Raw genomic sequence first — 14,463 nt, 5'->3', positions numbered from 1 at the left:
ACAGAGGCCACTTTCCTTTGCTTAGCCAGGACCCTCAGAATGCTTCCAAATGACGTGTTTGTTGAGCTTTCATCCTGATTTGTTTGCTGGGAGATCAGATGATATGGGTTATTCAATGAGCATGCAATCTGATTTCCTCACAGGGAGATTAGATGATGTGGCATGAAAGTGCTACCCCACACTTTCAAACTGCATTTCCCTGCTACTTTTCAACCTTTGGGGGAAGAAGGCTTGTTGTGCAAGACTCGACCCCCCTGACCTTGAATCAACTATAATTGTGCAGTCCGGATTTGCTGGTGTGTGATTGAATCCCACATGAAAACAATGACAGCCTGGAAATGCCACTAGTCTTGGAGCCCTGCTGAGGGGAAATCAGCCAGGGTGGAAGAATTGCATAGGAAAATTAGCAGCTCTGGGACTGGGTTAAATATGCATTGCTACCTGTCACTTCTTCGCAGCAAATCTTCCCCCGCTCCGGAGCTTTGCATGTTAGAACCAAACTCAAAACTTGAAAGTGATTATTTGCAGATGCGGTACTTGTAATAACCCACCAGAGAACATTCCAACTTCTTTCAGCATTTCTGCAGTCATGTTTCTGCATCAGCAGCATCTTTTCAGTGAAAATGAGGTATTCCAGAAGTGGGACATAGAGCAAAATGTTGCAGCATGGAGTGCTCCTGTACAGTGTGTTCCTCCAGGATGTATGTTTTTGTAGGGTTGTTTGGGGAATGTTTTCACTTTAAGCTTTTGGTTAAGAAAGGTTTTGAGTTTTATACATCTACAGGTCTATTCAGGGTGGACTCATTGAAAATAAAAGACCTAGCAAACTTAGGTCCATTAATTGCAATTGATTGTATTCATTTAAATTTTACTGAGAGTACAGTAGCGATGCCCATTAATTTCAGTGGGTCTACTTTGCATAGGGCTAACATTGGAGACCAACCCAGTGGATCTACTCTAAGAATAACTTGGTTGATGTAACCTTTTTTTTCCTCTGCTGAAAACTCTTTCTTCTGCATGGGTATGGAGCCATTTTGGCTACTTAAGCAACCACACTCACACCTGAACATTGGGATTAGAGGGGCTGTTTCCATCTTGTGTCATCATGGTTCGATTTCCATATAGTCCTGAGCCATAGGGGTGCCACAGAACGTGGAATGGGCAGCGAAATATCTTTTTACTTGAAAGCAATGAGATACTTGTCATAGGGCTTATTTAAAGTCTTGGCAACAGGCTTTGTATTGTGCTGTGACCGGATTTTTTCAGCTGTGTTTCCATTTTTAGAGAATTCAAGCTGTCATGCAAGGCAGTCGGAGTCCACCCTCCTCTTGAGCTCTCTCATACCTTGGTTAAGTTCTCTGCCACTGCTCTCAACGACGTGTCAACAGCAAATATATTTGTGCTCAACAATCACGTCAGTGTCAATCAGTTCACTCACAGTGTCCCAAGAGTTGGCAAGGGAGAAGTGGTCCCCGTTGGGCCAACTTCCTTCCAGTTCCTTGTTCCAGAAGACTCTCCCATTACGATCATGCCATGTGTCGGAACTGTCCTGCCTGGAAAGGTAAACACACACTCTCAGCCTATTAAAGATCTGGATAAAAAAAGAACCTTCATCCTTATGGAGTACTACAGCCTATGTATCTGGCCTGATGCACCTCCCTTAAAGGAAAATAAAATGTTGAGAGCACATGTAGCTTTAACTCACATTCTTAAAGAATAAATGTAACCAGAGTCCTTTTTTTTGTTCTCCACTAGATAATAGTTCAGGCTTCTTAATAAGGAGTGCCTATGCTGCAAGCGTAAAACCCCAGATTTAGGTAACATGGACATGAACTGGATTGTGTTCATTTGCTATGCAATGTATATTTTGTGATTCCAGTGGAAGGCACGGAATTGACAGGCCTTGTGGGGGGATCATACAGTGTAAGGGCAGCAAAGGGCAACCAGAATGATCAAGGGACAGGAGTAGCTCCCCTTTGAGGAACAGTTACAATGCCTTGGAGAGTTTTAGTTTAGAAAGCAAGTTGAGTAATGATAGAGGTGTATAAGATTATGCACAGTTTGGAGAAAGTGGATAGGCCTCTTTCACAATACTGTAACCTCATGGGGTCTTACAGTGCTGCTGAATGGTGGGAGATTCACAACAGGCAAAGGGAAGTACATCTTCACACAGCACACAGTTAAACTGTGGAATTCACTGCCAAAAACTATAATTCTGGCTACCTATTTGGATGACTTTGAAGGGGGATTTGACAAATCCATGAAGGTTACCAGTCATATTATCTATATTACCTCCGGTATGCTTCTGAATAACAGTTGCTAGGTATCATGTGTGCTATGAGTACTATTCTAATCATTTCCTGCTGTGGGATTTCCATTGGAGCTCAAAGGGGCATCTATGGTTCCCTTCTTCCACATTTTATCCTCACAGCATTGAGGTGGATAACAGTGGGGACAGGATGCTTTGGCCAGATCCAGCAGGCCTCCTGCTTTGTTCTCTATTATGGAATGGATTGTCTGCTAAATGGAGCATAAGTCTGAACTCCATTTAACTACCCAAGTTCATTCTGCATGTTCTCTTTCTTTCTGGCCTCCTCTTTCCTCCCCCCATGCCAGAAATGCATGCTGGAAGTGTCCTTCCGTCCAGTGTTGTGTGATCAGCTTATCAGGCTGGAGGCAGTCCACCTGCTATGCCAGGCTGCCGAAGCAAAGGCTCAGATGGAGAGGAAGGCTCGGGAGTTGGAATTGCAGGTAAGTGTGGGAGGGATCTATGCCTCCTGCGTGTTGCTCATTGCAAAGAACATCTGCCATACCCATGTCACACTGTGTGGAGAGGCAGGTGCAGTTTTAGGAATTGTCAAGCCCCGCAGTGGTGGCTGATGCTCATTGCAACTGGTGGAGCAGAAGACATGGGAGCCCAAGAAGTAGGGAGGGTCAAAGCCATAGACAGTGAAAGCCAACCATTTCTAGTTTTGTCCCCATCCTTTAATGGTGACACTGACAATAAGGAGGAGGATGCTGGCAGGCAGTGGTTGTAAGTTAGAAGGGGGGGACAGGGGACCTGTCTGCAGGCAGACTGAGGTTGGTGGGGCAGTGCCCCATTTGCCCTAATGAACCAGCCTCTACTACCCATTTTTCAGCAACTGATATTCAAAGGCACATTGCCTCTGGTATTGGAGATAGTGATGGTCTTTCCTCATCAACCTCCTGTTAATATTTTGCTCTCCATACATGCCTGTTTCTACTATATCCCTGCTCTTGCCCACAAATCAACCCCTATTGACAAGCAGTCCATTATGAGAAGGGCTCACAGAGCCAGAAGCAACTTGTTTGGTCGGGAGGAGCCACTACAATCACTTCCCAAAATGTAGATTGCTGTTGCTTTCCAGGAGGGGTGAGGCAATGGGGAGGTCAGTGTGGGGCAAAGGCATCAGCAGGATTACTGGATTGGTTCCGTGAGTGCATCTACACCATGCAGACATTCCTGCCACCTTGCCAATCCCCTCCGTAACCATGTGTTCCACCTGCCAGAAAGCAAGCATAGTGACTCCTCCGCACCTGGTGATCCACTTCTGCACAAGGTCTTCATTGGAAGTGCTGTCCATGTCTTGCCCCCCATAGCACAACAGATTCCTTCCCCATAATTCTTGTGGGATGTAAACACAGAGCAGTCAAAACATAGAATTGCTAGAGTGGACATGAAGTGTATCTCAGTCCTCCAGCCAATGCTTCCTGTTTACCTGGACTGAGATAACTTCCTGTGTAACTAGGGGTGGGTGTGGTCTCACCTGTATACAAAACTCTTGAGACCAGACGCCATCCCTCTCTTTTTGGATTCGTCTCTTCAACAAGCAACATCTTAGGACAGGATGCTCTCTTGGCTTGCAGCTGAGAGAGGGCCAGGTGAAGCCTGTTCCCTTATGTTCCCTTCACACATGTACTGTAACTCAGGATGATTGTAAGTAAACTCTTTTTATACTTATAAAGAACACTGTGTTGTATCTTTACTTTTAAGAGGGAAGAAGGGGAATATATACCAGGAATATATATGTTATTCTGGGATTTTAGCAAGCCTGTGCAACCGTTTTCTGCTGTGCTTTAGAAAGGGAATGTAACTCTGCTAAGTTTGGAGCTTGTTAACACAAGCTGGGATAGGATATTTTAATCAATATAGCCTCATCCACATTCCTAAGCATTCCCACAATTCTCCTCTCTACTCAGCTCTGTTATAATTTTCCTTTCCCCTCCCATTAGGCACCTGCTTTCAGCAAGGGGAGGTTTGCTCTGACTCTCCCATTCCAGCAGTTAACCAAAAGGCATTGCTTCCCTGCTTCTCTCTCTCTCTCTGGCAGAGAAGGAAAGAGGAAGCCCTGCTTACCCGGAAAGATGGAAAGAGACCATCAAGCATATACTCCATCAGTCAAATCTCAAAGCACACCCGACCATTTCAGCCACCCAACCCAGAGGACATCTCTCCAGAGTGCGTGAGAAAAGGCATTTTCCATTTCCCTCATCCACGGCTGACCAAATGCACCTCTCCAAGACTGTCACGGTGCATACCAGGGTGTGAACAGCTAATTCGAGCTGGCATCAGGCTTGGGAAATCTTTAGCACAATGCCCTCAGTGGGCCATCCTCCTACACTAGCACCCTTCCCCCCATTATGGATTTATCTAATGGTAAAAGTGAGTAGCCAAGAGCTGCTATTTCCCACAAACCCCAGAGTGATGTTTTATCAAACTCCAGCATTGTGGGAGGTTTTTTTTAATGGTGGCTCATAGCCACCCAGCATGAGAGTAGGCAGGATAGGCTTCAGAGATGGTAGTTTCTGCTAGGGCATTGGGTCCCCAGAATAACTGAAGACTTAATAACAAACAAGTAGGAAAGGCAAGCAGAGCTGCTGAAACTCATTTGCAGAGCACCACAATGGCTGCTCCTGCACCTAATCAATAATCTACAATTTAGGATAGATTTCTAATGGATTAGCCAGCAGTCTCCCTTACAAAAGATGTGGACAGCAACCTTGCCATTTGATGAAACTCTCCCCAGCAGTCATTCTGGCTTCTTTTTACCTACTTCTAAGCAGGTAGGGCTGTAACTCAGTGGCAGAGCATCATTTATGGGGGTGGCAGAATTAACCTTTACTTGTGTAATTTGGTCGGCAGCTCAAATCCCCGCAATGGAGTAGTTCGAACCTAGCAGTTCGAAAGCACACCAGCACAAGTAGATAAATAGGTGCCACGGCGGTGGGAAGTAGTAAGTAAATAAACTTTATTTGCATTAGCCAAAGGCCATAGCAACAATAAAATGATACAGTGTATACAAAAAAGAAAATTTGATAAAAAGCACATATTAAAATCCTGCATTATCAGTCAGTTAGTGGCGGGAAGGTAAACGGCATTTCCATGCACTGCTCTTGTTTGCCAGAAGCGACTTAGTCATGCTGGCCACATGACCCGGAAGCTGTACACCAGCTCCCTCGGCCAGTAAAGCGAGATGAGCGCCGCAACCCCAGAGTCGTCCACGACTGGACCTAACGGTCAGGGGTCCCTTTACCTTTACTGTGGCACAGATTTTTTTTTTAATAGGTACACTTGTCAGGGGAAATCTTTTGCAAATACTCCACACTTGTCCATTCCTACTCCCTTTGACCCCTGCTCCAGCCGCCCCCCTCGTAGATTTGCCACACTCTATCTGCATCCCCACCTAGAGCCTCAATCCCTGCCTATGGATCAGATCTGTCTGCCTCTTGCTCTACTGGCCCTTTGTGATGCCTGCCAGTAAATTCATCTTTGCTCTGGTCTGAGATAACTGTGCCTGCAGCTACTACAGGCTCATCCCTGGCTTGCTCTTCCCTCTTAGTGATCCCTGGTAGGGAACATAATAAAATCTCAGATAGATCAGATCAAAGATTTCCAAGAGTAGCCAATTGTGGGCTTCCCAGCAGGACCTAAAGACTAGACCTCTCCTGCTCCAATTGCCTGTTCACACTACTGGTATTCAGTGGCATACTGCCTTTGAACAGGGAAACTCTATTTAGCTGTGGATGACTCCTCTTCTGCTATAAATTCATCAAATCCACAGCCATGACTTGTTATCGAAAGGATGTACGAGATGATTTTGTTTTGCTTTTCTTTTTCCCTTGCCATCAATGTTCTCTTTTCCTCCTCTCTAGTTCCGAAGAGTATATCGCAGCTCATTTATCTCTGATCCGGAGCTTCGCCAACCACTTCGACAAATATGTTATCCCTTGTCTGATAGCATGTGGAAAGATAGACGAGAAGAAAGGAACTGAAAACCTACGCTACAAGTACAGTGATGAATGTGGAATTAAATATATACAAAGCTGCCTGCCAGGCCATTGATTCAGCTATCCCAGTATTGTCTGCCATTGAGAGGAAACAAAATAAAAAATTCTTTCCAGTAGCACCTTAGAGACCAACTGAGTTTGTTCTTGGTATGAGCTTTCGTGTGCATGCACACTTCTTCAGCACACTTCTTGGTATCTGAAGAAGTGTGCATGCACACGAAAGCTCATACCAAGAACAAACTCAGTTGGTCTCTAAGGTGCTACTGGAAAGAATTTTTTATTTTGTTTCGACTATGGCAGACCAACACGGCTACCCACCTGTAACTGCCATTGAGAGGGAGAGCCTATGAATAATAATAATACTAAACAAACAAACAAATAAATAAATAAATAAATAGTAATAATATTTATTTGTACCCCACTGATCTGCCTGGGTTGCCCAAGCCGTTCTGGGTGGCTAGTTTTTGTTGGACTCCAACTCTTCTCATCCCAAAGGATTGGCCATGCTGGCTGGAGCTGTTGGGAAGCAGGGTCCAGCTACATCCAGAGGGCCACAGGTTCTCCATCTGCATTGTAATCAGCCTTAATAAAAGACAGTGCAGCTATTCGTGCAGAGACACAGTCTTCTTTTTTTGGATGGTGCTCCCAGCTCCCAAGAGCCTTCTGTCCAGGGAAGGGAAACCTGTGGGCCTCTGAGATGATGTTGAGAGAAAGATATATACATTTAGTCAGATCAAAATATCCATTCTTACGGAGCTGAGTAGTCCTTCAGTCTTGTTAGGATGGCTCTGAATTCTCTTGATCAGAATCAGGGGTGGGGAACCTGTGGCTCTCTGTGATGTTGTTGGACTACAGCCCCCATCATCCCTGACCATTGGCCTTGCTGGCTAGGACTGATGGGAGCTGGAGTCCAACAACATCTGGAGGGCTGCAGGCTTCCCATTCTTGGTCTGGTAACTAAAAGCGGCTCTCCGGGGTCAGTTGCAGAGAGTGAGAGATCTTTCCCATCTCCTTCCCCTTCTAACTGTGGGGAGGCTGGAGATTAAAGCCAAGGCCTCCTGCATGCCGAGCAGGTGCGTTATCTGGGAGCTACAATCCCCCATACAGTTCATGTGGCGGGGGTGTTGTTGTTGTGGTTGCTTTGGCTACATCTGTAGCTGCTAAAATTAGCAAGTAGTCTGTGTGCCTGTTGCAACAGACACAGACTTCTTTGCGTCACAGGATAATTAAAGGCTAGACTTGCTCAAGCATACTTTTGTCAGATTTGTACCCTGGTCATATAGTTTTAAATACCGCGAACATAGGTGTAGATGGGAGTTGGGGTGTGGGTGTGTGAGAGAGAGCGCACTGCTTCCCGCGCCAGATGGCAGCGTATAAGAGGTCACTTTTAAAGTAGCTATTTTGTTCTATTAAATATGAAAATGTAAAAGGAAAAGGAAAAACACTTTGATTTGTTGTAATTTACCACTGCACTGATGGATTATTTGCAGTAGGAGCCAAGTACGGTAGATAGGTAAACCAGTTAAGAAGCATACTATACAAAGCCAGCTGGAACAAGTGCTGATGTGGTGTAGTTATTAGAGTGCTGGACCAGGACCCGAGAGGCCAGAGTTCAAATCTCCACTTGACCATGAAGCTTTCTGAATGTGATCTTGGGCCAGTCACAGTCTCTCAGCCTTGCCTACTTCACAGTGTTTTTGTGAGGATAGAATGGGATGAGGCTGATCCATGTCCACCACCCTTTGTTTCTTGGAGAACAGGCGAGATATAAATGTAATAATCATAATTAATAAAACAGTAATAAATAATAAATTGGTTAGTGTAGCACAGTGTGGAAATGACTAAAATAAAACCTAGACAGTTCTGGTTCAAATCTTGCTTCTCTCATGAACTAACGTCATGGCTTTGGGCCAGCGCTGGAGAAGCTTTGGCCCTCCAGATATTATCACACTCCAGTTCCCATCAGTCACAGCCTGCACAGCCAGTGCTCAGGGATGGTGGGAGTTGTGGTCCAGCAGCCTTTGGAGGGCCAAAAGTTCCACAGCCCACCCTTAGGCCAACAATTCTCTCTCATCCTCTGCAGCATAAGGAAAATGTATGTCTCTCCTACTTTTCAAGGAGTGTGGTTGTTGTTCATTAATTTATATATAAAGTTCCTAGTTTCCTCAGCACCATACAAAGATTAAGAAAGGAATCTCAGTCCCTGGCCACAGGCTAATAAATACAATGCAGAAAGAGAAAGAAAATAGGAAAGCACATAAATTTGGGCACCATGTTTTCGTTGTTGTCAGGATTAACTGAAGACCAAAGTAGTTATGATTCTCTATCCATAATTAAGAACCAGTCAGAGTAGATCCATTGAAATTAATGGACCTTACTTAGCCATGGAGGAGGAGGAGGAGAGGTTTAGCCCTTTCTCCCCTCCCACTATTGTCCCAGCAAAAATCCCCTCCCTTTATACTACCATTAGCCCAAAGGAAAAAGTTCCCCTTTCATACCTTTTAGCCTCTTAATTCTACTGCTGATTCAAAATACATATTAGGGCAATATCATTTTTAGCCCAACCCAAATATCAGATATTGGTGCACAAGCCCTCAAGTTCAAGAAAACTGTACTTTCAATGCCTCCCATTTTCAAGCAATGTTTGCACATACTTGAGACCTTGAATAAAACACTAGGGTGATTTGCAGTCCATATATTGAAGCAACCAGATACCTTATATATTCTGAGAGAAATCATCATTTTTCTTTATTTTTGTGTGTGTTTGTAGCCCTTATTTTACCTTGTACCTAGAGCTGCATTGTCCTGCCGTAGCACCTGCTCTCATGGTGACTTCGAATAATGGGAGAACAGTCTTCAACTTTGGGGATGTTGCCGTAGGTATGGAACCAAGCCTCCTCACACCCTATTGCTAGAACAGTGTTAAAGCAGCAAAAATATGTCATGAGTCTTAAGATGGAGTGTAGAAGGATGTGGCAGACCTTGGAAGATGCTGAACTCTCTTTCACTGGAGGTTTTTAAAGGGAGGTTGCATGGGCATCTATCAAGGAATCTTTAGCTCTGATTTCTGCATCGCAGGGGGTTGGACTAGATGACAGTTGGGAAGCACAAGGGATGATCTCCAGGCTGTAAACATTTTGCAGGAGGGATTGGAACACTTAACTGGAACTTTAGGTTTGTGCAGTTAAAGTGAATTAAAGGACCTGGCACAACAATTCCATTTTTTAAAAAAAGTACCGGTAGTTTGGAAAGTGACAGTGAAATGTATTGAGAATTGTGGAGTGAACAATTGATTAGTGGGCCAATGTGTAAGTACCCCGCAAAGCAAATCAGGATGAATATCAGATGAGTGTTTATTTTCATATAACTCCTCCGTAAACAAACCAGACTAAATGCTCAGTAAAGAGCTGAGTTGGTTTAATCTCCACACAAGCGGCTCCCCCACTTTTTAAAACATAAAATCCACCCATTAGCCAGATCTGTCTTGAGCCTTGTAGGGAGTTAGGAATGTTTAAAGTGACATGATAGTGCTATAAATGTACAGCACAGATGGGGCTGTAGTGCTGAATCAGGAGAGACTCCCTTGTTTGAGTCTTTGCCTTTACTGTGAACTCACTAGATAACTTTAGAACACACACAATCTGATTCTTGACATGGCTCAAACCATATATTGTCCCTAAAATGGCATTATTTAATAAGGCTTATAGCATTGCCTAATCAACAAAAGCCTCTAAGCCTTTTCCATAAAAATGCAAATAATAATAATTAAAAATGCTAATATGTAGTTGGGGTTGTTATGGGGAGGGAGCAGGGGAAAACTGTAACTGATTGTATGTTTGTTCTTATATTCAGAATTAATAAACATTTTTTTAGGTGCCAATAAAATCTTATGTTAAAAAACTCAATTGACATAAACATTGATCAAAATATAAATAAAAGCAGTTTTGCAACAAATGCATGTCATGAACACTACATGCTAAAAATTGCATGTGTTGGTAGGCTTGCCTAAACAAAAAAGTTTTAGCAGGTGCTGAAAACTAAACAATCAAGGCCCCTGACAAACATCAATGGACAGGGAGTTCCAAAGAGTAGGTACTGCTACACTAAAGGATCAGTTCCTTGCAAGTACCAAATGAACATTGTGTGGCACTTGTAAAAAGTGTCCCAGTTCTACACATGGAACAGCTGGACCTCTGTCTTCCCTACTGAAACATCTGAAAGCATCTTAAGAATTCTTCTTCTTTTTGTTTTTTGTTTGTTTTCTGGAGAATGGCTTCTGGGTGGATTTTTAAAACAGACTTCCGCTGGCTTGATTTCCTGGTTTGTTTGTTTGTTTATTATTTTTATTTGTATGGACGTCCAATAAAGATGCTTTCTGGGTGGCTCACCTTTGTAAATGTGAGGTTCTCTTGTTTACTAGGGCACACAGTTAAGAAAGAAGTGAAGCTACATAACATCTCTCAAGAACACCTGGTTGTATCCTTTGATTTGAATCATCCCCTCTCTGTTCCCCAAAATCTGTGGCTGCTCAGTAGAAGACATCAACTGGACTCACCTTTTGCTGTTTGGGATGAAATATTCCAAAATAAAAAACAATAGGATACCCACATATACTTCCATTTTCAAAGTCACAGGTTAGAATATTATATTATGGAGATACCTGCACTACTAATTTAAGTTGGGTACCCATTGAATTGGCATGATTGCAACGAGAGGATCATGAAAATTATGGTTTGGTGAGAGAGTTGAGAATCACTAGAGGTTTGCTCCACTGCTTTGGAAAACTACTGTTCCCAGGGATTTCCTGGGGAGCAAGAACAGTTTGTATCTGTAGTGAAGATTATACAAAAAGACAATGGAATAGTAGGTGCATCTTTTCAACATACTGCAAAGCAGAGTGCTGGTGAAACCCTGATCACCCCTCCATCTTAAGTTGCTCAGAAACCAGTGTTTGCATCTGCAGATCTAGATTAGCAGCTGCAGATTTTATGCAAATGTACATCATAAGTCTGTGCTCAGAGTCTTTTATGTAGCCGGAAGTGCCCCTGTATGTAGTTAGGCAACACATGGCAAGCCAACCAGGCTACGGTAGATAAATTCAGTCCTCCAGCAAATACTAATTAATATCTGAAGGGAAGTCCCCATGCTTGCTAATTCTTGTAATAGTCCTTAGGTAACAGATTGCCATGGCTGTCTCTGTTTCTTTTCTTTTTTGGGGATGGAGTGGTTGCTTTGGTTACCACTAAACTTGTGTTTCCTTGAGCTATCATTTTCAGCTGGGATATTCCTTCTTGAATCCCTTTGGATCCTTCACGGTGCTAAATCCTATCTGGACACTGGAGGAAGGTGAATCCCGCAATCTTCTCATCTCATTCTGCCCAGAGGAGAACACACCGGTGAGTCTCTAAACAAGGAATTAGTTTTGTTTATTTCATTGGTGTCCCACCTTTCCTCCAAGGGGATCGTACTGCAAGGGTGGAGAACCCCAGGCCCAGGAATCAACTGCGGTCCTCCAGGCTTCATTATTTGTCCCTCAGAACTCTCCACAGGCCACAACCCCTTCCACGCCATTCCCTGGGCCTGCTGAAATTCTTTGAGGATGTGTCCTTGAACTAGGATAGCTTGGATAAATGTGTGGGTTTTGAACTATGCTAATGCCTCTTCCTTACCTGAATGAAGGATGGAGGTAGGGGGGTGTGTGTGTGTGTGTAGAACATCTGACTTGAAATGTTGCCTATGTACAAAGGTAAGAGGCACATCCATTGCTCCCCCCCCTTTTACCTCTGGCTTTGTGCACCACTGGAATGTGGCCCCTGGAAAGTTCTCCACAAGGAAATATGGCCCTCTGGCTAAAAAAGGTTCTGCAGCCCTGGCATACTCTCCTCCATTCCCATTTTATCTTAAGTTTATATGTGATGCAGACTTCATGACAGGTGGTTAATTGTGCATGAGTTCTGTATGCCCCCACCATGCTTAAATATACCTGTCACATGCTCTATCCCACAATACATGCTGTGTTAGCATGCCAGCAGAGTCTGCGCTCGGATCATGTATGCCTGGCTTGTTAACGCTGGGCAGACATGTTAAGTGCACAGGGAAAGGCCAAAACATTTAGCCACCTGAGGCAGTGCAGCCAGCAGACACAGTTCCCCTCAAAGTCAGGCTACAAGGCCAGCTAGGTTATTTTGGCACCTGAGGGATGAAATCTCACAGGCACATCTTCCACCTCTCTGATGACAGTAATAAAAAAAATTCAGTTCAATTAACTGTAAGTACAAACAAACAGACATATTAAAACAAAGATGAATATGCATATATAACTATAAGTGTGTATGTACATTTACGTATACCACACATTCAAATGAAAGCCAGGTGGAGCCAGAGCCAATAACAGCCAGAGCCACATCCTGACTGGTTGTAAGAAGGCAGGCAAGTGGTGGTAAGCTGAGAGGAGACTGAGGTTGGTGGGGCAGTGCCCCATTTGCTCAAGTGTACAGAAAAGAAACATGGCTGTCCCTAGTGGTTTTCTTCTGTACAATTTGCCCTGAGAATGATGGAATGTTATCAAGTGCCAATGCTCCCTTGGAAACAAATGGGTCTAGCCATCCCTAATGGACACTTCACTATCAGTAGCCCCTAAATATCAGGAACGTGACACTCAGCCTTTATTGAGCCCCTTAGGAGGCTCATGCCACCTGAAATAGTGCTATCCTTACTGACCAATAATGTTTTATCCCACAGTACTTTGAAATGCTGGAGATCCGTAGTGGGAAATTCACTCTAACCCTTACCCTGACAGGCCAGGGTGTCATCCCTACAATTTCTTGCTCAGTGGAAGGAGACGTATTCAACATGGGATATGTTCTTGCTAAGGAAACAGCCACTGCCACTTTCAAGGTAAATCACAACTGCACTGTGAATAGGGATGTTGAAGGATTCCATCAGAAATGGAATGAGATAGTCTGTCTAAGGTCAGGAACAGAAATTATGCACGTGAATAAAACCAGTACAGTTGTACTTTGATCCCAAACCACAAACCCAGAAGTGTGTATTCCAGTTTGCAAACATTCTTTGGAACCCAAACATCTGACATGGCTTCCGCGGTTTCCGATTGGCTGCAGGAACTTCCTGCAGCCTATCAGAAGCCGCCCCTTAGTTTCTGAATGTTTTGAAGGTCGAACGGACTTCTGGAATGGATTCTGTTCGACTTCCAAGGTACCACTGTATTCACTATTACTTGTTTTTTTTAGTCCACAAACATTATGTTGCATTTTGCATTATTTTTGATGCTTCCCTTCTAATGAAATGCATGGAAATTGATTATATAATCAATTATATAATTACACTAGTTTCAGCCATAGTGACATAGGTTTTAGCAGACGCCAAACTGTAGTAGAATGGAAACAGTACCAGTTGCAATGAGCACAAGGCAAGATGAAAAATGCTGCCTCCCCACATCTCTGAGTGTGATCAAAGTGTATTAATTTAGACATTGGGCCAGGGTCGTACAGAGTGGGGGGCGGAGGGGGTGGTCCGCCCCGGGTGCCACTCTGGGGGGTGACAAGATGGCTCCTGCCTCCCCCCAGCTGTAGAGCGGCTGAGGGCGCATACAGTCCGTATGGGCACCACTCGCGTGGCATCTGTACGGGCTGCCTCTCGTACGGCGACCGTGGCATCCCATACAGAGTGTGCACATGTGCAGTCTGTCCCCGGACGCTTCGCTCCACCCCTCAGCGTCCCACTCCAGGTGCCGGAGAGGATTCCCCTGCCACTGCATTGTGCCAGCCTAAGACATGTTGCTGCCTGAAATGAAGAACAAGATAGATCTCTCCCCCTCTTCCATCACAGTTCCACATGCAGAAGCTGACCAGATTGGCCATTGAATCTTATTTCTGTGCTGGTGACAGGACACCATCCTTCAGAGAGCCGAGTAAGGGTTACAACTAGATCATACACGCAAAGCATTTAGAATACTTGAAGGCGGTATACAAACATTAAGGCTGCTGCAGCTGATTGCTATTATTATTAATTGAGATTTCTTGTTCATATAAATGTGCCCATGCATGGATATAGAAGAAAGACAACCACAGAAAAAGGTTGAAGTAAGGTTCCAGGAACACAGCTTTTGACTCTGCCGTTGGTTGATTGGTCTCT

At 44.1% G+C, this 14,463-nt stretch overlaps 1 protein-coding gene across 1 annotated transcript in view; it reads left to right on the top strand.

Annotated features, from left to right (window-relative positions):
* The window catches only part of CFAP74 (cilia and flagella associated protein 74), a 78,773-nt gene that overhangs the window by 58,662 nt on the left and 5,648 nt on the right, over positions 1–14,463 (top strand). The window contains exons 26-33 of the mRNA XM_033156943.1: positions 1,285–1,561; positions 2,617–2,751; positions 4,353–4,480; positions 6,175–6,309; positions 9,080–9,189; positions 10,730–10,785; positions 11,586–11,705; positions 13,051–13,206. Of these exons, the coding sequence (XP_033012834.1) occupies positions 1,285–1,561; positions 2,617–2,751; positions 4,353–4,480; positions 6,175–6,309; positions 9,080–9,189; positions 10,730–10,785; positions 11,586–11,705; positions 13,051–13,206 (1,117 nt within the window). The remainder of the gene's footprint in view (positions 1–1,284; positions 1,562–2,616; positions 2,752–4,352; positions 4,481–6,174; positions 6,310–9,079; positions 9,190–10,729; positions 10,786–11,585; positions 11,706–13,050; positions 13,207–14,463) is intronic.

The sequence above is a fragment of the Lacerta agilis genome, chromosome 8, assembly GCF_009819535.1.
Source record: "Lacerta agilis isolate rLacAgi1 chromosome 8, rLacAgi1.pri, whole genome shotgun sequence".
In the NCBI taxonomy this organism is placed as follows: Eukaryota; Metazoa; Chordata; class Lepidosauria; order Squamata; family Lacertidae; genus Lacerta; species Lacerta agilis.
Note: the sequence above shows the minus strand (reverse complement) of the source record. Positions and strands in the feature narration are given on the sequence as shown.